Source organism: Amblyomma americanum, chromosome 9 (assembly GCF_052857255.1).
Source record: "Amblyomma americanum isolate KBUSLIRL-KWMA chromosome 9, ASM5285725v1, whole genome shotgun sequence".
NCBI lineage: Eukaryota > Metazoa > Arthropoda > Arachnida > Ixodida > Ixodidae > Amblyomma > Amblyomma americanum.
Window position 1 is genome coordinate 27,678,626 of NC_135505.1, and position 24,887 is coordinate 27,703,512.

General features: G+C 43.6%; 1 protein-coding gene across 1 annotated transcript in view; it reads left to right on the forward strand.

Annotated features, from left to right (window-relative positions):
- The window catches only part of LOC144104433 (solute carrier family 13 member 2-like), a 46,529-nt gene extending 27,081 nt beyond the window's left edge, over positions 1 to 19,448 (forward strand). Inside the window, exons 6-9 of the mRNA XM_077637423.1 lie at positions 11,148 to 11,325; positions 12,911 to 13,072; positions 15,035 to 15,172; positions 19,083 to 19,448. Coding sequence (XP_077493549.1) covers positions 11,148 to 11,325; positions 12,911 to 13,072; positions 15,035 to 15,172; positions 19,083 to 19,226 — 622 coding nt within the window. The 3' untranslated portion in view covers positions 19,227 to 19,448. The remainder of the gene's footprint in view (positions 1 to 11,147; positions 11,326 to 12,910; positions 13,073 to 15,034; positions 15,173 to 19,082) is intronic.
- The last annotated feature ends 5,439 nt before the right edge of the window (positions 19,449 to 24,887 follow it).

Genomic DNA, 24,887 nt, shown 5'->3' on the forward strand with positions numbered 1-24,887 from the left:
AAAAAAATAGAAAACACTAAGTAAAAAGCATCGCTATTCATTGCAGCACACACGAGCGCGCGCGCGCACGCACACACGCACGCACAAACGCGCGCGTGCACGTGTGCGCGCATGCGCTGTAGAAAAAAAAACAATAATAATAATAATAATAATAATTGGTTTTGGGGGGAAAGGAAATGGCGCAGTATCTGTCTCATATATCGTTGGACACCTGAACCGCGCCGTAAGGGAAGGGATAAAGGAGGGAGTGAAAGAGGAAAGGAAGGAGGAGGTGCCGTAGTGGAGGGCTCCGGAATAATTTCGACCACCTGGGGATCTTTAACGTGCACTGACATCGCACAGCACACGGGCGCCTTAGCGTTTTTCCTCCATAAAAACGCAGCTGCCGCGGTCGGGTTCGAACCCGGGAACTCCGGATCAGTAGTCGAGCGCCCTAACCACTGAGCCACCGCGGCGGGGCAAGAACAACATCGCGATTTTAAAATCCGTGTAATATCATCTCAAACATTTGTATAGAAAAAAATTGCTTAAAAACGTCTTTTATTCCTCGGAAGGGTTAAACAATTCTTGGTTTAGCTTAATTATTTAATGATACCGGCAGAATGTGACAGATAAACTGTTCGACGTAATATGTTCTAGGTGTCCGCAGTAACCACATTTAGCTCTGTCTAGTTTGCGGAATATGGGTATTTTTCACTAGTTCTGCCAAACAACCAACATAATTTTCATCACTCCGTAAAGAACATTTGTAGCTTATTAAAAGTCTGGAACCGCGTAAGGCAAAGACTGGAAGGATTTCATATTTTAAAAAGAGGTCATGTGTGGGGGAACAATATGGTACACCAGCGATGCATCTTACAGCTCCTTTTTATAGAAGCTGCAGCTTAGACAAATAAGTGGCACCCGTAGTTGCCCACATGGCACAACAATTTTCTGAGACAGAAATAAGGAGTTAGAAAGTAACAGCCTAACTTTCACAGGAAGATTATAGCGCAGACGCGACATAACGCCTAAAGCTGAAGATATTTTTGATCGGACATAATAAACATGGTACTTTCAAGTCGAGTGCTTAGAAATCATGACACTGAGGATATTGAAAGAATCTACTATATCTACAGGATCATAGCTTAAAGATACATTCAGAGGCCTGGATAATACCTTTATTTTTGGACAGTATAATACAATTTTGTCTTTTTAGGATTAATTTTCAAACAGCTTGCTAACGCCCATTTATTCAATGCATCCAGTGTCCTGGTTGCTTTCTCTTCAATTTCACATTCTGATTTTTGTTTATGGTTTATGGGGGCTTAACGTCCCAAAGCGACTCAGACTATGAGAGACGCCGTAGTGAAGGGCTCCGGAAATTTCGACCACCTGGGGTTCTTTAACGTGCACTGGCATCGCACAGCACGCGGGCCCCTAGAATTTCGCCTCCATCGAAATTCGACCGCCGCCGCCGGGATCGAACCCGCGTCTTTCGGGCCAGCAGCCGAGCGCCATAACAACTCAGCCACCGCGGCGGTCAATTTCACATTCTGATTTCCCGGATACTGAAACACTGAACACTGATAAACTGATGTGTCTTCACCCTATAACTTTATCATCAGTTACAAAATGCACAATATCATTTATAAAAATTAAAAATAAAAGCGGCCCCAAAATGCTTCCTTGGGGGACCCCTGAACTAATATTTTGTATTGAAGACAGTGAATTTTTAAAATCTACATATTGTGTCCAGTGCAAGGGGCAGGATTTATTTTATTTATTTATTCAGTATACCCCTAAAGGCCCTCTTTCGAGGGTATTACATAGAGGGGAGGATAGTCAGTGTAAAAAACATGTGCAAGGAACATCGTTAACAAGCAAATGAACAGTAATAAACAAGCGATGTATAACACTGAAAAATAATTAAGCACCTGAGAGTAAATAAAGATGCAGGCGATCAAAAACAATATATTACAAATTATAGGTTTAAAGAAAACGATTAGGCTTAACAGAGACGAAAAATACTAGTGTACTATCATGAGCAGTATGAACAGGAGCCCTTCTTGTTGCGATGAACGACGGCCGCTTTTCGCAGCATTGTGGAAATGGTTCTGCTGCGTTGCCTGCTTCTGTGAAATGAAAGAACGCACGTTCCTTTCCGCTCTGTACCTGAAAGCGGCAGCCACGTATCGCTATAGGTAGATTTCTAGGCTTTCGGGCACGCGCTCCCGTGTTCCCGCTCATATCGCTCATGAAAGTACATATTAGGCACGAAAAGAAGTTACAGAAGTAATCGCAAAAGTACAGCAACTTAAAAAAGATTCAAAACTTTCAAATATTTCAAGCACTTCAAATGCCAACGTCGCTGCGAAAGAGAGCAAAAAATGTGGAGGTGTTCGATTCAATGGCTATGTGCGCTGGTAAGTTGTTCCACACTTATGATAGTGCGTGGTATGAATGACTTCGCAAATGCAGATGAACGACACGCGATGCGTTTAACTTTGTACGGATGGTCGAGCCGCGGAAAGAAGGCTGATAATGTTTGGAAAAACCGGTGGTGAAGCGAAGGATGGTGATACAGTTTACGGAAGAGTGCTAGTCATGATAGTTTACAGCCGGAAATCAGGTCTTCTAATTCGGCGCGAGTTTTTAATTCAGTGACGCTGGTAGTATGTGAGTAGTCTTAAAAAATAAAACGCGCAGCACGGTTCTGCAAGGACTCAATGTTAGCTATGGGATAGGCTTGATCAGGATCCCAGATGGCTGACGCATATTCAATCTTCGGACGAATGAGTGTGATGAACGTGAGTTTTTTCAGGTGCGGGGGAGCCAGTCTGAGGTTATGCTTTAGTACGCCGAGTGAGCGGATGGTGGATGCTAAAGTTAGATTAATGTGGTTAAGCGATGGTAAGGCTGATTGCAGGTTAACCCGAGGGAATTGTAACTGGTTGTAAGTTCGACGGAATCGTTAACAAATAAGGTGTGGGAATGGGAATGCGTGAACTGCGAGTGCAAAACAAAAGCTTAGTTTTAGAAACATTAAGTGGCATAGGCCAAGGTGTGCACCATGTGGTTACTGCATCCAGGTCAGTTTGCAAGCATTGTTGTTTACTGATAGAAACAATATTATTGTATATTACGCAGTCGTCGGCCAATAGCCTAACTCGAAAAGACATAGCATCAGGTAAATCAATAATATATATTAAAAAGAGGAGGAGATTAAGAACTCTCTCCTGTGGTAAACCAAATGTGACTTTAGAATAAGCGGATTTGTAGTGTTTAGTGGTGGCAAACTGAAGTCTAGTGTTGAGGAAGTCCGCAATCTAAATGATAGCAGGGGTAAATATTGAACTGAGTTAGTTTGAGCATAAGCCTATGAAGGTTTTATGCATAAGGTCTAGAGAGGTGAATGTTCGCGATAGTGGGTAGTCAACATGAGGATACATAGCGCACTCAATTGAGGGGACACAGCACGAGCGCGTTAGCGCTCGTGCTGTGTCCCCTCAATTGAGTGCGCTATGGATCCTCAAGGTCTAGAGCTTTTCTGCGCACACCATAGTTTACCAGCTTGTGTAGCAGAATTGTGTGGTTTATTAAATCAAATGCCTTAGTAAAATCGATGTATATTCCTGCAATTATCTCTTTATTTTGAAGCATGTCAATTAATATTTCTTTCTGAGTGAGTAGTGCTGTTTCTGTGGATCGATTCTTTCGCAAACCGTGTTGGAAATCAAGGAGCAGGTTATGTTTGTTGAGTACCCTATCACGCATTTTTTTCTCTATACCTTTTGAGAATACCGGTAATATAGAAATTGGGCTGAAGTTATTGACCGAATTTTGTCGCCACTTTTAAAAACCGGTATCCCTCAAGCCATTTGCGATGCCTTCGGAAATACAGCGGTAGATAATATCACATTGTAACTGTGAATAATAGCTGGGCATAATAAGTGCAGAACATGTTTAAGGGAGATATTTGACTATTTGAAGACCACTTTCATCTACTGACTTGCTATTTTTAATAGTTTTTATGCACAAGAAAACTTCTACAGGCAATGAAAAACGAAAAATCGATGATGAACTTCTGCTTTCCGTCATGAAATCAGTATAACTCTGGCTACTTTTTATCTGTCTCTGATAAGCCTGTACTATAAAAAAGGTGTTGAAAGCGTCAGCTAAGCAAGCGCCATGAATTCGCTTTCCGTCGGGCTGAAAACCATCAAAGGAAACAGGAATATTTTGTTGCAGTAAGGAATTCAATTTCCGTCCTATCGCTGTTCAGTCGGGCTCCAGAATACATTTGTAAACTAGGCATCTGGAGCCATTTTTAGCTTGTATGGAAGATTATTTCTGTACTTTTTGAATTGGTGAAGCAAGTTTTCATCTTCTGATTTTACAAACTGTGCGTACAAACTACTCTTATGGTGAATCATTTGGAGCAACTCGGTCGTCGTCCAAGTTTTCCGCGCCTTTGATAGACACTTTTTTTAGCGGAAAATGCGCGTCATAGATAGCCTTAAATGTAGTACTGGAATAAAAGTAAGCGGTGCCACTATTACCTGCTTTGAAGACGTGGTTTCAAGCCTGTTGGCTAATACTTTTGCTAATAGCTGGCTACTAGCTGAAAAAAATAATTAGTTTTTTTTAGTTATAGACATTGTATAAGTTACTCGCCTCTTCTTTTTTTTTAATAAGTATAGACTTAACCATCATGACGATTCCAAGATGATCACTAATATCGGTGTAAACAACTTCTGCAATTATTAAATTAGTATCGGCATTTATAACGAGTACATCTAATACAGATGAACTTTCTAATGTCACGCGCGTCGGCTTCGTTATTAAGGTAAAAAAACCATTCGCGGAAATTAAGGCCTGCAGTTCTTTTTGCTGTTTTGTATTTGAAAGCATATTTACGTTGATATCACCGCCTAGAACCATGTCTATAGACTGATCAGATGCATAGCTAAAAATTGTTTCAGGAATTCGAAAATACGGCTGATGACACCGGATGGTGGTCGGTACATTACACAGAAAAGTTTGTCCAATCTTCGCACTGTGAACACTTCGTAATCGGCAGTTTTCGTCGTGTTTTCTGCAATCATTTCACGAGATACTGCTTCTTTCAGCTGAAGCGCAATGCCGCCTACTCGTTTTTCTTCGCGGCTTTAATAATAGCATTGATAGCCTGGACGGTCAAAAACAATCGATGCTGCTGTGTACCACGTTTCAATTAGCATTACTGCAGTAAGTTACACTCCTAAAGTATCTAGTAGAATAGCTAATTCGTCTGCTTTGTTTGTTAAGGATCTGACGTTTATATGAAAAAAAAAAAGGCAAGGCAGATTTTCTGGATTTCACTAGATGCTTAATCCCATGTGGCTCGTAACCCATGTCGCGAAACCAAAGCTTGGTTTAGATGCCTGTGGGGATAGATACACAATTTGATGCAAACCGTTAAGCTGTGTGATGGCAATGGCTGTTGAGGTATCAGTTTTGCGCACAAATATTTTGTCATTCTTAGTCCATGTCGTGGCCTTTGGGCAGATAAAAGGGGCAGTAGACGAGCCCAGAAAATAGGCGAAGAAATCAAATCTGCAAATATTCATTGTAGTTATAACATAGGGCTGTAGACATTTAAAGCTGGGATGAAAACTAGAGTTCAGTGTTGTCCACAAATTTAGCTCTCCGCAACACAAACCACAGAGCTCTCATACAAGGCCTGTTTTTTCGTCGGTTTTGTCTTTCTACCGTTGAATGCTTCCTACGAACACGTTCGAGCTATCACAGCTCGCCATTGTTGTTGTTGACCTTTATTGCTGTCGGGAAGGGAAATATTTGAGAACGGTGGACAGGCAACCATAGGTCACGCGGATGTTCCCGCTGCCCACTGAATAACAAAAGGCGTAACAATTATTCTTCCGGGCTGAAAATCTCCTCTCTTTCCATACTGCTAAAACATCGAAGGACGGTTCTCGAAGGCAGCTTCATTTCATTTCATTTTATTACCTTAAAAACCCCTCGCGGGGTATTACATAAGGGGTGGGATTAGCAGAAAAGGCACAAAACAATGCCACTAGTGATCATGAACAAAAAATGTTGTTTAGATTGCTTGCAAATGATGAAGGACAGGTGATGTCGACGATATGCTGGGGAAGGCCGTTCCAATCTTTAGCTGCACGTGGGAAGAAGGAGGCTGAAAAAGTAACAGTTCGGGCACGTGGGCGAAAAACTTGAAGCGTGTGGCTAGTGCGATGAGAAATGTATGATGCTGGCGTGATGTAAGGGGCACGGTTAAGTGATGAGTAAAAGAACTTGTGGTACAGTGATAGCGTGGCTATGCGACGATGAACGGAAAGAGGCGATAGTGCTGATTTGGTTTTTAAGGCTGAAACACTGACGTCGTAGGAGTAAGAAGAATGAATTAACCTTGTAGCGCGGTTTTGAACGGCTTCTAGATCGTTTACGAGGTTAATATGATGCGGGTCCCATATGGCGGATGCATATTCAAGTTTAGGACTAATGAGTGACTTGTAGGCGAGCAATTTCACGTGATGTGAGGTGAGGCGAAGGTGACGTTTAAGAAATCCCAGAGTTTTGTTAGCCGATGATATCACGTTAGTAACATGTGCATTCCATGTTAGGTCATTAGATAATGTGACGCCTAAGTATTTGAAAGATGATACAGATTCTACGGACTCGTTAGCGATTTTGTATTGGAAGGCATGAGTCTTTTTGCGACGGATGATGGAAAGAAGCTTGCATTTGCTAGGGTTGAGGGTCATAAGCCAATCTGCGCACCACTGTTCAATTTGGTTAAGGTCCTGCTGGAGGGCTTCATGATCAATTATGTTTGTTACTTGGCGGTAAATTACGCAGTCGTCAGCGAACATTCGAATTTGGCAGGATACGTATTGAGGGAGATCATTAATATATATTAAAAACAATAGGGGTGCAAGAACAGAGCCTTGTGGGACGCCGGATGTTACAGGGAGAGGGTTGGAAGACTGGTTATTTACAATGACTGACTGAAAGCGATTTCTTAAGAAGGCCTTGATCCAGTTTAGCACGTTAGGATGAATGTTTAGAATAGAAAGTTTTTGTATTAAACGTTGATGTGGAACTTTATCAAATGCTTTAGCGTAATCCAGAAAGATGGCGTCAACTTTAAGGTTAGCGTCCAGGTTAGTATGTAAGTCGTTGAGGAACATGGCTAGTTGTGTTTCGCATGAATACCCCTTGCGGAAACCGTGCTGGGATGGATGGAAGAAATTGTTAGCGTCTAAGAAGTCCATTACCTGAGAGTATATGACATGTTCCATGATCTTGCAGGGGACGCTAGTTAAAGAAATAGGACGGTAGTTCAGAGGGGAATTTTTGTCACCTGATTTGTAGAGTGGAACGACCTTCCCAACTTTCCAGTTTTCCGGAATGAGACCTGTAGAGAGTGATTGCGAAAACAATAATTCAAGATACACTGCACTGATACATTTTGTGTTTTTTAGTAGTTTAGTGTTTATCTCGTCGATGCCGGCTGACGAGGAAAGTTTCATTTTCTCGATTAAAGACGAGATGCCAGTTGAAGAAAAAGTTATTGCGTCCATCAGTGAGGTGGCATTAGTAGGAGGTATTCTTGGAGGCGGGTTGCGCTCCTGGGTGAAAATTGACGAGAACGCCGTATTGAAGATGTTAGCGCATTCTGTGTCGGAGGCTTGAATACCGGATGCATGAGTAAGAGTGACTGAGTGTGATGGTGCGGGATTGATAACGCGCCAAAATTTTTTGGGGTTATCACATAGCATGCGCGGTAGGTCGCTGTTAAAAAATGAGTGTTTAGCGTTGGTGACGGAAGTCAAGTATTCTTTTTCGGCTGAAAAGTATTTCTCCCACGCTTCGGAATTGCTTTAAAATTTGGCAGCGCGAAAAAGCCGCTTCTTTTTATTCTCCAGTCTTTTTAGTGTCTTAGAAAACCAGGGTTTAGAGCGATTTTCACGAAAAGTTATTCTAGGGATAAATTTTTGTGTTAGTTCATGAAGTTTATTTTTAAATATTAGCCAATTCTCGTTAACAGATCTCTGGTTATAACCGGCTTCGAAGAGTGGGAAAAAAATGCTCAGTTCATGATTAATGGCATTGTAGTTACCCTTGTCATACAGGGTGATTGTTTTCTTTTGTGTTTCATGGCGCTCGGTGCGGAAGGAAAAATCGGCTTGAATGACTTTATGGTCGCTAATGGGCTCTAAGTATGTAATGGATGACAAACTGTCAGGATGAGAGCTTAGTATTAAGTCTAAAATGTTGCTCGAATCGCCTGCGGTGCGTGTTGGGCTGGTTACTAGTTGGTAAAGATTAAAGTTCAAACAAACATCTAGAAAATCCCTTGATTCTGCACTGATTGGCTGTGAATGAGAACGGTTGAGCCAGTTTATTCCTGGATAATTAAAATCACCAAACAGAAGAATATGCGCGTTCGGATAAGATATCATGAGCTGGTTTAGCATATTGTTAAGTTCACGAGAAAAGTTTGGGCTAGGATGCGGAGGCCTATAACACACGCCGATTATGACTGAATGCGGTGAAGTACGGCACAAAAGCCACAGTATCTCTAAGTTAGATGGGAGACGGATGGGTGAACAAGATAATTCTGGTCCAGCAGCGATCAGCACGCCACCCCCTCGAGAATCTGTGCGGTCCTTCCGATAAACAGAAAAATTCGGCAAATCGGCAATAACTTCAGCATCAGTGATATCATTAGTAAGCCAGGTTTCAGTTAGTAACAGCATACTGCTGTTAGATGATATGACTAAGCTAGACACGCGTTCTCGTTTCGGCATAAGACTGCGAATATTAGTGTAGGTTACAGAGAACGAAAGATGATTGCTTGGTAAAGTGCGGGGACGGGTATTGATTACATTTGGGGGAGGTGACCGCTATGGTATCTCTTTAACCATCTGCGATGAGATATCGTACATGTAACGCTTAGCACCAATGTGCAATGTCTTGTAGCGAAGTGAAAATTTGGCTTTTTTGGCTTTGGCGAATGCTACAAGGTGGCTACGCGCGGTTTGGACGGAACGAAAGAAGTCTTCGCCGATGCTATAGGATGTGTTCTTTAGTTTCCGGGCATTTGAGAGAATATTGTCTTTAGTTTTGTAGGACGTGAATTTGGTTATTATTGGGCGGCAGCGGTCGTCAGAGTGGCGTCCAAGGCGATGTGCGCGTTCTATTTCTTTAGGGTCGATTGATATGTTAAGGCGATCCTGGCAGTGACGAATGATGATTTCTTCAGCCTCAGCATATGTTTCGGCCGCATTAGTGTCTTCAAGGCCATAAAATATTAGATTATTCCGCCGTGATCGATTTTCGGCGTCGTCTAGGCGTGTTTCTAGTGCAGAGACTAAGCTGGCTGTCTGGGCGCGTTAGTTCGGACAGTATCAAGGTCTGTTTGTAAGGTTTTTAGGGTTTGGTAGTGGTTCTCGAGATCAGTCATTCTTTCGTTCAGATTGGAGATGGTTTGGTTTGTCGTTAGTAGTTGGTTTTTTAGTTCACCCACATCAGCGATGAGTTGAGATTGACTGGCTGAAATTTTTTGCAGCTCGGCAAGAATGGCGACAGAATCAGGACCGGGGTTAGTTTCAATATCACCGGATAATAACAACAGTAGAGAACGGGCAAAATCGGCAGCGATTGCACTCAGACACTGTGGGCTTGGTAGCTGCACTAAGAAGTAGTTACTAGTTTTCTTAGCGAACAGGCTGTATTGTTCACCAACCTGCATTGTCAGGAAGAGCGGATTAGTGTTCTTTGCCATGGCACAGCCACCAAGCCCACGAAGTATCGTTGACGGATGCAGCGGTTTTATAGTTGAAGATGATGATGTCGACTGTGATGGGGCGATCCAGGAGGCAGCGAGGGTTGGGCAGATCCGTGGCGGCGTGTCGACGGCAGCGGTGACGTTGACGCAGCCAGCCCCAAATCCGCCGCAGCCAAGATAAATCGGTAGGGATGACGAACCCGACTGCGCAGTCGTCAGGCCAGGCAGAAATGCGACGATGATCGTGACAAGCACCTGCATTGTCAGGAAGAGCGGATTAGTGGTCTTTGCCATGGCACAGCCACCAAGCCCACGAAGTGTCGTTGACGGATGCAGCGGTTTTATAGTTGAAGATGATGTCGACTGTGATGGGGCGATCCAGGAGGCAGCGAGGGTTGGGCAGATCCGTGGCGGCGTGTCGACGGCAGCGGTGACGTTGACGCAGCCAGCCCCAAATCCGCCGCAGCCAAGATAAATCGGTAGGGATGACGAACCCGACTGCGCAGTCGTCAGGCCAGGCAGAAATGCGACGATGATCGTGACAAGCACCTGCATTGTCAGGAAGAGCGGATTAGTGGTCTTTGCCATGGCACCGCCACCAAGCCCACCTCTTTCAAACTATGCTGTGTGTGAATGTATGCTAAGGAATATGTCGTACGCCTGGCACCGAAAATGGTGAAATCGGACTAACTTAACTACTGAGTAGCTACTTCTGACGAGCGATCGGTCCGTGAAGAAACTAACTATATTGTCACGTAGTGGTGACAGTTTTCCGGCGAGCAGGAAGTCAGCGAAAAGTGTTCCAAACGAAACACTTTATTGGGCTGACTTGCGCCCACAAATAAATGAATAACTCGGAGGTGGAGTAGCAGCAAGCATCCTCGGCGGTCGTCAAACAGAATGCCCGCCGCTTTTTGTCGAGCTGAGTTTAAACCTGGTAAAGAACATTGGAGATACGGCGTGCAAAATACTCAAAAGGTTTCGAAGAACAAAATCAGCTCCACCTGTATGCGATCAGTCGAGATTAATGTGTTGCGTGTTGCATCACAAGCAAAGCGAAAAGGCCGCGTTCCAGCTTCTTTGAGCGTATACAAACAAACAATACAAAGAATCGCGGCAATGTGTTATGTTAAGAGACAGGAAGAGGGCAGAGTGGGTGAGAGAACAAACGCGTGTTAATGACATCCTTGTCGAAATCAAGAAGAAATGGGCAAGAAGGAATTAGAGGTTGGAGGCAACGCAATTAGTTCTCGAAGGACTAACCTTTTTATAAAGTTTACTCCTTCCCGCTCGCAATGTAATCCCAATCAGTCACGCTTCCTTCGCTGCCCTCCTCTTTCCGTTCCCGCAGCCAGATGACGCCAGAGACGCTGGTGCTGCTGCTGTCGATGGCGCTTTTCTCGCTTCCCGCGCAGCCGGGCACTCCCTCGGCCCCACCGGTGCTTCCATGGGCGGCCGCCAGGGCACGCTTCCCCTGGAGCTGCCTCGCCCTCACTGCTTGCGGACAAGTGCACGCCGCCTTCTTCGTGGTGCGATTGCTTCTCTGCGTGGCAGCTGTTGCTTCTTGCTGCCTCAGCACAAAAAGGAATCCCCGAGGCTATTGTTCTTTTACGGCGCAAAGAGGTGGCAATGATTGCCATACTGCGCCCCCTTCCATCAATGCTGGGTGGGCGAAATTACGCCAAAGCCCCCTGCTACGGTGGCTGTCACAGCTCACAGGTAGCTGTGGAACGCTAATGCTCATATACCATACTATGCCTTATCTCTGAGCACAAACTAATGCCAATATACGCAAACTTCACCTGGCCTAGGAACTTAAAATTTGGAGTGAATTCTAAAAATGACCCTCTTTATGACATTCTCACTTAGCAGCAGTTACGCTTGTCGGTTACGACTTGCGGTTACGCTATGACGTCAATTACCTTTTAGTTGGTTTCCTGCACAAGCACCAATGTCTTAACCAATATTCCTGGAAAAATTTTTGAAAATTAAACATTTGAAAGGTACTGTTATGGAAATATTGAAGGTAGTGGTCCACTCTTCTTATGTGTAGCAAAACCTTTCTTTTAAAGTTTATCCATCGCTCACGTCGAGCAGTTAAGATTGCTCAAAAAACAGATGGGGAATGCTTTTGACGATAGCAAAAACGTTAATAGCAAAAGAAATACAACCTTGCCAATGGGCCATCTGCGGATGTATTAATTGTTAATAAAATTTTACGATATATGAAAAATTGCTTTCATAAACTTTATCACGTTCGAAAAACTGTTTGTCTAGAATTGTTGGGTATATCAGCGGGCTGCTGCGCTCTTGGGGATGGGAAAAAGATGTACGTAAGCTACTGTGGTTAGTGATCGTTAATCGTCATTGGGCTTTGGTACGCTCCAGCTTTATCTTATAGGTGGACTGAATGGATCGCTTGTCAAACACGGGGAAAAGTTGCGAATGTTTTGTTTTTATCACCTTCATTAAAGGCTTATTATTCAGTTCAAGGAAAACTTTCCAATGCTGGGAGTTTCTAAACGAACAAGCCTGGACTGCACAATGCACTTAAAATAATACCCTCGTTTAAATCACAAAATATAATGTCTTTGTGATAGGTAACATTGTTTTTTCTCAACGTCATCAAATTCCGTTGTCTCCGATGTTCTATTCTACCTATAGCGTTATATGGAATTGATCATAACGTTATTGCCATTATTCGCTGTAATGTGTGTATCCTGTGCTACTTTTCCAAGTTTTGTAGGATTGCCAAGTCATATAGCATTTTTAAATTTTCTTTGCGGATGGCAGGCCTTTCTTAGATGTTGAAAGGTGCCTTTATCCTACTCTCCATTGATTTTACAGTAAATGCATAGAGAAATATAGAGAAAGATAATCAGCGTGATTCTGCGCTGCTCTGAGGGCATCAGTTAAATTTCTTTTGCGTATGTGAACAAATCATCTTTTTTACACCTATTAAAGTGCTAATAAAGAAGGAAAGAAACGCCAAAATTTCCTGTAACAAATCAAGATATTATTATTATTAACCCGTCGGGTTCCTTTACCAGAATGCTAATGGGCACGAAGCTAGAAATGACATTTCACACTCTGCTCTACTCTTCCCGGAACCAGCGTTCAGGCATGCACGACGTGCTGATATCGTGGGTTAAAAACGCCGGCACACAGCGTTCCGTCGGGTTCCTCTCCATGCTGGGCTTGGTGGCGACGCTGACGGCAGAGCTGACCAACCAGGACAAGAGCATCACATTCCTCCTGCCCACGCTGGACGCCATCGTGAGTGCCTTCGGCAGACCACCGCCACCGTGTTTCAAGCTCATATGGCAACGCTGCGCGACGCATTTCAAAATATCTAGCACACACTCGCTGAGAGAATGCGCGGACGTTTATCCAGCGCCCTTCTCAAGTAATGGGGCGCTTGTCGCGCAAATGAGTAATCGTCTTTGCTATAGAATATATGCGGCGAAATTTTCGGAATCCATTGTTGGTTTTGCTCCAGCAGATGGTCACTAAGTGTCCATTAGAGGTCGCCACCAGCTCAACCAATGTGCGTACTCTCGAGTAGTAGTAGTGGTAGCAGTAGTAGTACGGGACTTGATTTAGGCACAATGCTTGGGCGCCTATGTCATCATCGTCTTGTCATTTAGATAAGATTATATGCAACTAAGCGACTGCACCAACTGAACGCCGGTATTTAAGATGTAGTACAGCAAAGTGCAACAAAAAGTACACATCACATAAGGGTAGACGTGACAAGCACTAAGTAACAACTGTGTATGGGTACGAACGCCCGTACATAAATATTTTCTTGAAATCGTATATCAGGCAATCACAACATCACACATGCGATGCCAGGAAAAGTTTGTGTTTGTTTCATGCACACTGAACTGTCGCTCTTACGTCGTTGATCCTTATTTCGAATGAAAAGAGCTTCATCCTTTCTCCCAGTGCAGGGTAGACAACGAGAACTTTCTTATGGTTAACCTCCCTGCCTTTCCTCTACCACATTTCTCTCTATCTTTTAGTGAGTTCATGTGCCAAAGAGGTCTGTCGTCCGCCAAATATTTTGTATTGGTGAACTTTGGTTCGCATCTTTACAATTTTTGTAGTGCTTTGAGAGATGTAAGTTTGCAACATTTTGAAGTGGCCGCTCATGCTCATGCGCCCTACCATTCACACGTCACCCGTTTGTGCAATGTATACCTTGTCACAAGAAAGGATCAGTGCGTACGCAACGCTGCTTGCACCCCGAGCAGGTTCTCGCAATCTATAGAAAACGCGTAACCAATGCCCTCGCATCGTTCCAAGAAGGTAATAACGTACAAATAGTTTTTAGTGCTGGACTGGTCATCGACGACGAGGGTGTTAAGGTGCTTGAGCAGATGCCGCCATGTCTCACTCACTCGCGATACACCGGAGCGGCACATCGGGCTTATGTGTCTTGGTTGCGAAAAAAAAAACATTTTGAGGCTGCTTTTACCGCAGTTCCCGATGGCCGTTGTAGGCTTGCCAAGCTCCAGACCTTTGATCTTTGGAAATGTAACCAATGTTACCTAATATATAGGTGTGACGTAGAAGCAACGACACTGTCGCACGTTAACTCCTTGAAGGATTTTTTATTTGAAAATGGAATAAATATTTAAAAACTTAAGTGTACTTGAAGCAAGAAGAGCAAGTTTTCCTGGCAGCATGTGTACGATCTTGCGATTGTTTCACATGATGTGTGATTGCAGGGGAGTATTTGTGCACGCGTGTTATTTTCCAATAAGCAGTTAACGCCTGTTGTCTCTACTTAACGCGATGTATTATATATGTTGCGCTACGCAGTAGTCCATTATAAATTATGAGCCAAGTGGCCCCTAATCAAACTCTATTAAAATCAGCAACACTCTATGGGAAATACTGTAGAGAGCTAGGAATATCTAACACGCGACATGTACTGTGGAAGTCTTAATTTGAGTGAAAAAACTGTTCTCAAACGAGCATTATGTTGTTACCTGCAACATCACTGCATAACGACAGCGTAATTATGGGCTGTACGCCGGGAAGTAATGCATCTTCCATGGCTTTTAACCGAGGTCTGCCCACGTATTAAACGTTGTTTAGTGTCGCAACATGTTTCTTGATTGCAATAAAAAGGACCCATCTTTTGAGCCATCTGGTCAGGACAACCTGCTGAACGTGTTGGTGAAGGGGAGTCTGCAGGAGAGACATAGAGATGTGCTTTGTTCTTCACAGGTGCGCGTCCACAAGGTGAACCCCTTGAAGCTGATGCTGCCCGTGTCCCGCCTTGCCTCGGCTACTTTCTCCATCTCGACGTCCTCGCAGAACAACGCTCTGCTCAGGGACTATGGGGGCCTCTCGGCTCTCGACATGGTCTGTTCGAGGCGACAAATTTTGCCCTCTCATACATCGCTTTCTGTCCTCTCCTAGTAGCTCTTTCGCAGCTTTGTCTCATAGCGCGCTTGGAACTTATCCTCACCATTTAGAGGGGGATTAGTGGGCTTCTTTGCCTAATTCTTTGCCTAAAAGTTATGGAATTCTTCATAATACAAAAGTTTTTACGAGTCCCGCTCAGAAGAGTTAACAAAAGCACCGCAATCTTAAAAACGATGTGGTCAGCTACTGCCAGCGGTCAAATTGCAGGTACCGCTACAAATCACCAAGTCGTAATCACGAGCGCTTGAATATAGAAAGTGCCTCATGTACTGGTGTGGCCTAATGCGCCATGAATTACCTAATCGCACATGAGCAAACATTGCACCAGATGAACGTCGTGGAATGACCACTGCCGCGCATCAATTTTTCAATCCCCGCAGCGAGAAGTTTATATGATGAGTTCCGAACTTGCCATTGGCGTTCTCTCATTTCCGCCGCTTTCTTACGCTATAACATTCTCGGAAAAATGTCCTCCCGTCAAAATATTCTTCTGTATAGCAAAGTTCATTCTTGTTAACCCTCTCAGCCACCGTAAGTCATTTCGTTTGAAATCATTTTTTTCCTTAAATTCTATATCTGGACCTCAGGCAAAGCCAATTGTTTAGTTTTCCAAAGAACAAAATCGGTATATATATTTCTTACACGGCAGTACAAATTTCTTCCGAACACTCAAAATATTTAGACTCCATACTATTAAAGCGCCAGGAATAATAAAGCTGAGAGCATCAGTACCAAGGAATCGGTTTGTTTTGAACACGCAACTAATAATAATAAATAATAATAATAATAATAATAATAATAATAATAATAATAATAATAATAATAATAATAATAATAATAATAATCAGCACGGTTTTCGCAAGGGCTACTCATGCGACACCCAACTTGCCGGTTTTATTAACGATATTCATGCACTGATTGACGCTGGTTTCCAAGTTGACGCAATATTTCTAGATTTTTCTAAAGCATTTGATCGCGTTCCACACCAAAGGTTGTTGCTTAAACTTTCCCAACTGAACATTCACCCTAATATTATTGCATGGATAGCAGATTTTCTCTCATCTAGAATTCAGTTCACATCAGTTAACAACTCTAACTCATGTTACGCTAATGTTACGTCTGGAGTTCCACAAGGCAGTGTACTGGGACCTTTACTTTTCCTTATCTATATTAATGACTTACCCAATTGCGTGACGTCCAGAATCAGACTATTTGCTGACGATTGTGTGCTTTATCAACGTATAACCTGTAACACTGACAGCCAGCCACTGCAGTCTGAGCTTGAAGCGATAAGCACATGGTGTTCTAATTGGTTGATGCCTTTAAATCTTTCCAAAACTAAGCTCCTGTCTTTCACTAACAAGCCACGTATTCCTACCGCCTACTTTCTTGATAAAAATAGTGTAGAATTCACCACAAGTTACAAGTATCTTGGCATTAACCTACAATCCGACTTATCATGGAATCATCATATTAATCTCACTCTTGCCTCCGCTAACCGTACTTTCGGACTTCTCAAACATAATTTAAAAGAGGCCGCGACACATGTAAAAAAACTAGCGTACACCACATTAATCCGTCCGAAACTCGAATACGCGTCTGCCATTTGGGATCCTCATCAGAATTATATCGTCAGTAACATCGAAGCCCTGCAAAACCGTGCTGCGCGATTCATCTTTTCTGATTATTCATGTTACACCAGCGTCACCTCATTGAAGACTAAAGCCGAGTTAGATAACTTAGCACTGCGCCGAAAAATTTCCCGTCTGTCACTTTTCCACAAGCTTTATCACCATCCTTCCCTTCATGATGAATTCTTTCAGCCACCGCCAGTTATCTTTCCACGTCGCGATCATCCTTACAAAGTTAAACGCATTAACTGCCAGTCATTCCATTATGCCTATTCTTTTTTACCACGCACAATAACCGAATGGAACGCTTTGCCATCAGAAATTGCCACTGAATCTGATCTAAATAAATTCCAACATCTTATGCACTCATGTTTCAACAACTAAAAAGGTATTTTTTGAGCGTTCTTTTCTTCCGCCTTGTCTTCTTTTTATTTTATATTTTTTTTTGTACTTCAGCGCACCTTTTCCAGTGTTGTCTTTCTCTTTTTCTAGCGGTGCTGTTATTTATGCTCAAATTTTGCTGTTATGTGCATTGTTGCGACCCTTTCTGTGAATGCCTATTTATGATTAATATTTTGTGATTTCTATTTTATTTTAGTGCAATATCTTTAACCTTATAACAATGCTTTGTACTTACTCCCCCCCCCATGTAATACCCTCAAATGAGGGCCTTTGGGGGTATTTTGAATAAATAAATAATAATGCCACAGTGTTAGCCATTCACTGGCGCCGCCATGCGATGGGACAGCACCCGCTGGTCTTCCTTGTCTACGCCGGCTCGTGCGTTCGTCGTTGAGTGTGCCTGTCTGGCTAGTTTTGGTGTGCCCTTCTGCCCTTTCTGCCGGCTTTCAGTGACATTTTGGTGGAGCTGCTGGGTAATTTTTCAATGCACGAAGAGCTCCCGGGAGCCTCCGACGACGCCCAGCTACACCCCGTGGACACGATACCTGTCCACAAGGGAAGCCGAAGCTTGCGAGGCTTAAATCCTGAGTTCCGACCACTCACGGCACCACTCCGCGCAATGACGTCCACTGTGGCAATTCAGACCACCCAGAATGCTCTCAGTTTCCACCGCTGCTACATCATGCGCCTCTCACTCCCGCGTCGTTTCAAGGCGTCAAGTTCGAAGACGTAGAAGACCAGCGGGTGCTGTCCCACCGCATATCGGCGCCAGTACATGGCTAACACTGTGGCATTTCTGCCCTTTCTGCCGGCTTTCGGAGACAATATAAAGCGTCATTAATCAGTTGTTTATTTGCATTACCGAGGAAGGATACTGCGGTAAAAGTTGATTGTAAAAGAGTGACTTGTTTAAAGCCCAAAACCTCCTTTACAAAGTTCACAGCGATAGTACATCGTCTTCAGAATACAAAATGATGAAAACAGAAAATGTACAAAAATACAAGAATAAACAAAATAAAAAATATTCGCAATGCAAAATGCACAGAATAATGCATTTTTACATCAAATATTCAACGATTAAAATCGAAAAAGAAAAAAGAAATCAAAATCTACCTTGTAAATAAGGATTGACAAAATGTTTGCACAGTACTTGAAGACATGTTTTTCAAACATTATCGCCTGATTTATGGAATGAATAACGCCATACATCCAGAAAAAAAGCTAATAAGTACCAGTGGCCAAATTTGTTTTCTGCAGGAAAATTGAGGACTTGCCATCCATCTCAATTTTATGTGAAATATTTGCTGCGCCAGCAAATTCCCGTGGAAAAAAACATATAAAGACGCACCCTAAACTTGCCTTAAAAAAAGATACCAGTAAAAAGAAAAGGACACAGACAAAAACCTGCGAGCACACTTCACACACAATTCTGTAATAAATTCATTAAAGTATTTTAAACGAGGGCGGGTGAATGTCGTGGCCTGGCTTGGCTCAGGTTGCGGCCGCATAATTTTTCTTTTATTTGAAGTTTACCAGAACACGAAAGAAATATTAAAATTAACAGTTTGACATACAGCTCAGTTCTGCTTTCTCACCTTGTAAATTCAGTTGAGTAAAAGTGCCAAGAAGAGCAGAAGAAAAGCGATGAAAGTTAAAAATTTTATCAGAGCAACTTTCCCAGTTCAGTACGTCGCGATTCGACCCCTTTTATTACGCATTTTTTACCTCCACAATGACACATTACCAATCAAATGTATAAGTGTTGTCGTGAAATATACCAATAGCCTCAAATGCAATATGTATTACTGTTTCAGATGATCATCGGCGGGCAGCTGCACATTGTTTTCGCTGTGTTGGAACTCATCAGCCTCCTGACCGTCGGCTACGCCATGTTCGACCTGGACTCCTTCCCGTACTGGGCGCTGCCTAACGCCACGAGAACCACTGGGCGCATATGAGAGGCCGTCACCGCCTATGTAGCAAAAATGCGTAGTTTTCGTGGGGAGTTATCTAGGTTGATTTGCATAATTTTTTAAAATGTTTTCTGACAAATATTTTTAAAAGAAACGAAAATATGACTCACATCACTGAAAACAGCTCGCAGCGGCCATATTTGATATGCATACAGGTATATTGCCTTAAGACCTGTCGGTGACCGGCACACGTCTGGAGTGTCCAGAGCTGCGAGGAATCTGGATTCTTCCTTGGAGCCGCCATCCTGCCATCCAACATGGCAGCCACGTAAAGCGTTTTGTGCATGACTTCTGTTCTGTAGTCTTTTCAGTAGCAATATCAGTGTAACCATATGTAGGGCGATGTTAACTCTAGCGTACTCCATATACACACGGTGTAGGAAGTCACACGCTGGGTCCTAAAAAGCATAAATTTGTGCCCAAAATGGCAGCTAAGGCTCTCCTTCAAAGTTCACATCCTATACGGGATCTTAAGACTTAGCGCCCAAAGGCGCGTGGGTTATTTACATGGCCTGCGGCTGTCTAGGTGCCCCCTATGCACCCGCCGCTAAAGCTGAATGGATTTCTCATTCCGCTGCTGATTTCAAGCTCACGGAAGCTAATATCTCCCGCGGCTGCTGCATTTCAGTGGGGGCGGAATGCTTAGCACGCCCGTGGGCTGTACAATAGCGTATGTTGAAGAATCCCAGGGGTACTAAATATAACCGGATTCGTCCACTAAGGCGTCCCTCACATCTCAAATGTTGCTTCAGGACGTTCAATCGCGTGTACCAATACCGTTGCTCTCTACGCGGCTCTTACTGTGGCCCAACTGAGGAGGCGTTTCACAACAAGTGCGCTCTAGTTGACCTGGGCAAAAGAATGCTGAACAAGAGCAAGCGGCATTCACCAAGCGTCTATTCAGGCTGTCCTTATCGAAGGGGACCTCTACAGCAGTTTGAGAAACCTGCTGTGCATTTCAGGCCTACGCCAGGTTGGCTTTGACTGGCATTGCTATCAGCCTCAAGAAGCATTACAATAGTGCTGAACTAAGCTCGCTTACGTAAGCAAAGGTGAGCTTGCGTTTCCGTTAAATGGCAATCCCAAGGCCTTTTCTCACTTCGCCCCGTTGTCTCGGGGGGCTGGGGGTGGGGGGGGGGGGGGGCTATGCTTCAGCTACTGAATTTCGACAGAGGCATAAGGCGAGGACGCTAGTGTGCTGTGCGATGTCATTGTATGTTAATCATCGGAGTCGGTCGAAATCATTCCGAAGCCCGCCACTTATACGGCGTACTATTCGCTCTTTTCTTTCACTTCCACACTTCCACCTTTATTCTTTCCCTCAGAGCGTGGTTGAAGTCTCCACCGAGAGGTGAGACGGTTACTGGACCTTCTTTTTTTCATCATAACCAATTGATTTCTTCTTCCTATAATCGTCGCAGTCATCTGCCATAGAGGTCTCTATTACCTCGGTGTTTAGCGGTGTCGATGGTGAAGTGCCAAATATTTCTCTCCGGTTGGTGCGTGGTAGGCTCATACGTGTGGCACCAAGCATTTACAGAACTAAAAAAGTCGACAAATAGTGACACCAACCGATATTTGTCAGCAGCCCAACATTTCGATACCAGCTCGGTTACTTCTTCAGGGGCGACTGAGAAGTGAGCGAACAGCAGCAGGGAGCGGTCTTCGCTTTCCTGTTGTTGTCGCGTGGTGAAGGCCATTAACATAGGCGCAGAGAAGGGTTCCCGAAAACGTGTTTACAGTCGCCTTCAACTTACTCCTCCTACTTGTTCTTTTCGTTCGAAAATGCGCCTCATCAAGCACAAGAGGAACTAAGAAATCGGCAATGACTGGGAATAGTTTCGCAAGCTCTGAGTCAACTAAGCTGTTTTGAGTATGTGTAAAGTTCAGGAAAATATCCGTCAAAGCTACACGATGAGTAAGATCAAAGCAGGAAAAATGTTCGGCTGAAATGCTTGAGCAAGCCTGAGCCGAAAAGCCGTAGTATTCCAGAAAAGGCAAGCTTGTCATTTAGAAGAGAACAAAACGAAGCGAAATATGCCTTTTGGTCGAAATCGAACAGCCCACCGAAACTTTATGCTTCCTGCTTAAAGTTGGACTGGAGTGGTTGCGAAATGCAGCCGTTCCTCGGGACGGGTGACGCCTTATTTGGTTGAAGCAGGGCACATCGTCGAGTGCACTATATTACGTACTGGAAACAGTACGTAATACGAACACAGCAGCTATGGCAGCCAAAGCAGTATTGCTTGAGTACATGAAGGTAAACGGCTGCTCACAAGAATCTTGATGACTCGGAAGGTCACCTTAAGGCACTGAAAGGGACACTGAGGACATTCGTTAGGTTTATATTCAAAAAATAAGGAAGGATGGTGAAATAGAGAGTTCACAAGGAACGGCACTAACAATCCTGCTCTAAATAGCGACTGCGCGCATTCTTTAGTGCAGCTTGTAGATAGTGTATAACTTGTTACTGACGCTAGCCTACATCTACCACCTAAGACGTCTTGTGGTGCTAATGGCATCCCTGTTTTCTTCGTTAAGAGCTGCAGCGACGCCCTGGAATCACTTCTACATGAAATATTTTGAACTTCTCTTTGCACGAGAACGTTTCCGCTCTCGTATAGTTTTTTAAAGCCGGAGCACGCACTGCTCCCATACACTTCAGGCTTATATCCCTTCTGGCTTCGCTGGCTAAGGAGATTGAAATAGTGATTCACTCACAGCTGTCATTTGTTTTAAAAAGCCACCTACATGACTATCAGCATGATTTTCCAGCCGGTCGTTCAGTTGAAACTAACCTTGTACTTTTTTCTAATAGTGTTGCACCTGCAGTCTTCTCTCAAAAGCAGTTTGACACTGTTTATTTTGATCGCATCGACGCCTTCGATGTAGCGGATCGTTGCTTTCTGCTTGAAAAATTATCAAACTATGCTATTTGTAAGTCCTATTGCAACTCTTTGCTATCTACCTACAAGATGGAGAGAGCTTCGGGATCTAGGGTGGCCCCCTATAGTGTGGCATCTTGGGTTTCACAGTGATCTACCTTGAATTCTCTGCTATGCAATCTGTTCATCAGACTCACGAAGTTGTTGCTCACTCTAAGATGTCCCAAAAGTGTGACGACCTAAAGATTTTCAGCATAATCCGCTTCCTTCGTGACCGTAGCTTAATCGAAGACATTAAAACAGATGCTTGGGCGAGTTGGTACGACATATTCCTGAAAAACAGCGCAAACTTGAACACGAAAAGAAGGAAGGCAACAGACGGGCGCTGACTTACAACTGAAATTTTATTGCTGGGAGCAGGGAAATAAATAGGTGCCACCATAAAACAAAAAGAAGCACAACACTCAGAATTCATTCACATCACCGAGGAAGCCATCGCTATGTCACTTGCGTGTGGTTAAAAAGTCAAGTTCTTTGCATGAAATTGTCAATGAGGGGCTGCTGACACATGTATCTGCTGATCTGGCGATTGTATCGGTTTCGATGATTTCACGGGTTAGCTGATTCGTGTGCTTACTTATCACCTTGGTCTTCTTGAAGTTGGGACGGCAATTCTTCTTTCGCAATCTCTACAATTAATGGCCAGATGCCCTTTCACGGTTTTATACACGTTGTTGTTGTGTTCTCCGAGGCGTTCGTTAAGGCATCTACCTGTCTGGCAAATATATTGTTTGCCGCATGTTAGTGGAATGGCATACACAACACCTTCTTGGCAAGCTACGAAACGGTTCTCGTGATTAATGGTACATTCTTTCTCGACACAGGGTGAATTAACTTTTTTACAAATCTTAGCTAGCTTATCGGGAGCCGCGAAGACGACTCTAACATTTCCACGCTTGCCAATCTTTTTCAGCCTGTGTGCGAAACGGTGAATGTAGGGAACCACGGTAGTCTTTTCTTTTTCCTTGTTAACGGGATTAGCCGGTTTTTCTTTTTCTAAGAACCTTGGAAGGATGGATTCCGATATAGCGACGAGCAGTTGTTTGGGGTACCCAGCCCTCAATAGTTGTTGGGTTTGGTGTTCGAGACTGTTTTGTATTGAATGAAAGCAAGATTTACTTAGAGCACTGGTGAAGCAAGACATAGCTACGGCACGCTTTACCAGTTTTGTTTGACAGGAAGTGTAAGGAAGCAATGGCTTATTACTGCGCGTTTCGTACGACCAGCAACTGTGGTTCTGCTCAAAAGTGAGTTTTAGGTCCAGAAATCTGATGGCCAGATTTTGAGGCTCTTCACTAGTCAAATTTAGTGGAAAACAACAGTGTTCAAAAATACTTTGGGTTTGTGAGAATACGGCATTGAAATCATGGACGTCGGTATCTAACAAGACTAGAAAATCGTCAACATAACGGAAACATTGCAGCACCTTGGACCTTCTTAACTGTTCTTTGAGAATTCTGTCCTTTTTTGCTAGGTATAGGTCACTGAGCACAGGCGCTATACAAGAACCAATGCAAACGCTTTGATTTTGTAAGAAAATCTCGTCATTCCAGGTGGTGAAAGTAGATTCTAAATACAATTTTAGTAGCTCTAAAAACCCTCCTATGGAGAGACCTGCTTCATTTTGGAATGAAACGATGCCGTGCTTGTCAATACATTCCTCGATACATGAAAGGAGTTCGTCATGCGGCAGTTAGTAATATAGGCCTTTTACATCAAAGGAGCAGGCGAAGAGTCCTTTGTTATTATGATTTTCCAAAAATTGGATTACGTCCTGCGAATTTATCACCTGATACGGGTCGTCTAAGGACAGAGAGTTTAAAATCATCTTAAGAAATACTGCAACAGACTTTTGCCATGTACCGATCTCAGAAACTATTACACGAAATGGGACATCAGGCTTATGGGTTTTCGCACTGAAGAAAAGCTGTAAACTGAGTCCTTTCGTTTTTCTTATTCATTTTTTTAATGCTTCCAGGTTAAGGCGTTTACAAACTTTCTTGGCATTCGATTTGGCCTTGGCCAAAGAAATCTTCCGAGCACTGAAGGAGGAAATAATAGCTTCCTGACCTTTGGATAGGTAAAGTTGAGACAGAAGCACAAGGAAACCCCCTTCCTTGTCGCGGGAAGTAAACACAGTGAATGTTCCTTCAAGTATGACACAGTTCTTCTGTCTGGAATCGCGCTCACCGGGACGTTGCACGGCAGCAATGCGTCCACTCCTTCGGACACGCACCTATCGGATTCGGCTACGGGTGCCAACCTGGAGACTTGCCTCACCATGCTCAGAAGTTAATGTTGCGATCTCTTGGGTTCCGTGGCGTACTTCGGCCCTTGGGAAAGAACACGGCGCACATCCTTGGGGAGTGATACGTTGCCGGCGGTGTGGATGATGTTGTCCATCTTTGGAAAAGCATAATAACATAGGACTCTTAGCCTGCTCTTTTGATGTAAAAGACCTATATTACTCACTGCCGCATGACGAACTCCTTTCATGTATCGTGGAATGTATTGACAAGCACGGCATCGTTGCATTCCAAAATGAAGCAGCTCTCTCCATAGGAGGGTTTTTAGAGCTACTAAAATTGTATTTAGAATCTACTTTCATCACCTGGAATGACGAGATTTTCTTACAAAATCAAAGCGTTTGCATTGCTTCTTGTATAGCGCCTGTGCTCAGTGACCTATATCTAGCAAAAAA